Source organism: Nothoprocta perdicaria, unplaced genomic scaffold (genome assembly GCF_003342845.1).
Source record: "Nothoprocta perdicaria isolate Ctin4 unplaced genomic scaffold, notPer1 scaffold_221, whole genome shotgun sequence".
NCBI classification, from domain to species: Eukaryota; Metazoa; Chordata; class Aves; order Tinamiformes; family Tinamidae; genus Nothoprocta; species Nothoprocta perdicaria.
The window spans coordinates 1,009,232-1,011,717 of record NW_020455423.1 but is presented as its reverse complement, the minus strand read 5'-3'; the positions used below and the strand labels follow the sequence as shown (position 1 = coordinate 1,011,717).

Here is a 2,486-nt window from a genome sequence, read left to right as displayed (position 1 = left end):
CCAGAGAAAACAGGCCCAGCTCACTCAGCCTCTCTTCATACGAGAGATGTTCCATTCCCTTAATCATCCTGGTTGCCCTTCTCTGGACCCTCTCGAGAAGCTCCACATCCCTCTTATACTGGGGAGCCCAGAACTGCACACAGTAAATGCTGGCATTAAAGTCACACAGAATGCCACACAGAATGCTGGCATTAAAGTTATTGTAATTAATTTCTGATGTTTTKTTTCTGTTCTCTTGGCAGCTCCAAAATCAAAAGTACGGAAGAAGAAAAAACGTAGTTCATCTGGCACTGATGGAATACAGAAACCTGCAGAATAGCAATATGGAAAGATTTCTTCAGTGTCCTCCTTTAAATTAAACTATGTTTAAACTATGTTTAAAATATGTTCTCTATAGCATTCTTACTAACGATGATAGTAAAAAGTACCTTGTTTTTCAAAAGTAGRTAGTTGCTTAGGCACATAAGTAAATCACTTGGAGGAAGGTGTTGTAACCATGTCACAGTCTGTGTTTGACTATTTAGGAATCAAAAGACATATAAGGAACTGTGCAGCCCTTGTGGCTTGGAAGTAAGACCATTGTAATAGTTCTTCATTGCTCTTTCTTCTCTAGTGCAAGCCAAATTTTCAAAAATACCTTGGACAAGTTACATACATATGTAAACAAGTATGTATGCAGAACTGCATTTTTAATTTAAATTTAYAAGTGTTAATTAGCATAAGCAAGCGTCACTTCTAACAGCATTTTCATATAAAGTGGTTGAGATTGTAAACTCTTTAGATTGTTCACTCATGAATTTTAGCATATGAAACACTTTATAGTTAAAAACTTGCTACTAACWGGATTCATTTTTAGTCACTAAGTCACAATAACTGAAATGTGCAGTCAGATACATATAAAAATAAGGAAACTGAATTATTAATAGTATGAAAAAATAGCTTTGAAATAGTGTGTCTTTTCAGAGCATTAGCATGTTTCCATGTACTTTGCTTAGACTTGCAATAATTTATAATCCAGAAGAGGGCCTTACAGTTCCACAAATGAATTAAGAACACAAACCCAGTTCAGTCTGATTATATTCCTTTTAGTGGATATCTGTCTTGAGGATGAAACCATTTGTTGTTTAATTAGCCTATATTTAGAAATCTGAGAAGTGCCTTTATTGTTTAATTAATTTCCACAGTAAAAAAGTGGATAGAATCTTGTAATTAAAGGAATGAATACAGTTAAACTTTACATATTCCACACAAACATGTTGCAAACCTTTTTAAAGAGCTTTAAGAATGTGGTTTTCTTGACATTTCCTTTCATTTATTTGAATTTATTTTTTATGAATTTCCTTATAAATTGAGAAGGGAAAGAAACATTTTTACCATGATAGCTTTTTACCAAGCTTAGACCTATTTTTCCTTTCCACAAGGAAAAGAACTATGTGCTTGTAGATTCCATCAGCTTCAGAACTGCAAAGACTCAAGAAATAGACACCTAAGATGGCAAAGCTATGTAGGAAAGGACCTTTTATAATGACTGCAGTGACTTCAGTCAAAAGAAAGGGTAACAACTAACCTGTGGTTAGGTTATTTGTCTRGCAAAGTGAAGTAGCTCTGTGTAAACAGATCACAGAATCATAGAACGATTAAGGTTGGAAGAGACATGGAGATCATCTAGTCCAACCCTTGTACACAAGCAGGGTCACCTAGGGCACGTTACACAGGATCACATCCAGGTGAGTTTTGAACATCCGGAGAAGGAGACCCTGAAAGCTCTCTTCCAGTGCTCTGTCACCCTCACAATCAAGAAATTTTTCCTCAAATTCAGGAGGAACTTGCTGCACTTCACTCTGTGGCCATTGCCTCTTGTTCTGSTGCTGGGCACCATTGGAAAGAGTATGGCCCCATCCTCATGGATGGCTACTGCTTTTAAGGTGAAGTGGGGGGATTACTCTTTATATGAGAGAGCAACTGGAATGCACAGAGCTCTGCCAATGGATAGATGTAGAGGGTGTTAAAGCTTGTGGGTAAGGATTAAAGGGTAGGCTAACCTGGGAGACACTGTTGTGGGTATTTGCTGCAGGCCACCGAATCAGGACGAGGACATCCATGAGGCCTACGGACAGCTGGAAGAGGCCTCGCGATCACAGGCCCTCATCCTCATGCACCTACTAGAGATATCCGGACTGGGGCCGTGTTACCCTGACTGCCTGTCACCGTCACTCGCCTTCCACCGTCTTGTCTAGTTCACAGCCCTCCTAGCCAGGCTGGCCAACCTGTCGGCAAAGACACGTGTGCGCTGCCTGCTCAGGTGGCTCCCATCTCTCCCCATTAGTTGTCAGTCTTTGAACAGGGTTCCCTGGTCACAGAAACAGAAACCCTGTTGCCAACACCAGTGGCACAGCCAGTTGTTAACCTGGAAAATTCATCTCTCACTTCTCAAAAGTCAGTGAGTTGGATACAGGAGAACAGACCTTGGAGAGCAGAAGACATTT

At 40.0% G+C, this 2,486-nt stretch overlaps 1 protein-coding gene across 2 annotated transcripts in view; it reads left to right on the top strand.

Annotated features, from left to right (window-relative positions):
- The window catches only part of ADAT2 (adenosine deaminase, tRNA specific 2), an 8,852-nt gene extending 8,512 nt beyond the window's left edge, over window positions 1-340 (top strand). For both annotated transcript variants that reach the window (XM_026039195.1, XM_026039194.1), the window contains one exon: window positions 243-340. In XM_026039195.1, the coding sequence (XP_025894980.1) occupies window positions 243-319 (77 nt within the window). In that variant the 3' untranslated portion in view covers window positions 320-340. The remainder of the gene's footprint in view (window positions 1-242) is intronic.
- Window positions 341-2,486: the final 2,146 nt, after the last annotated feature.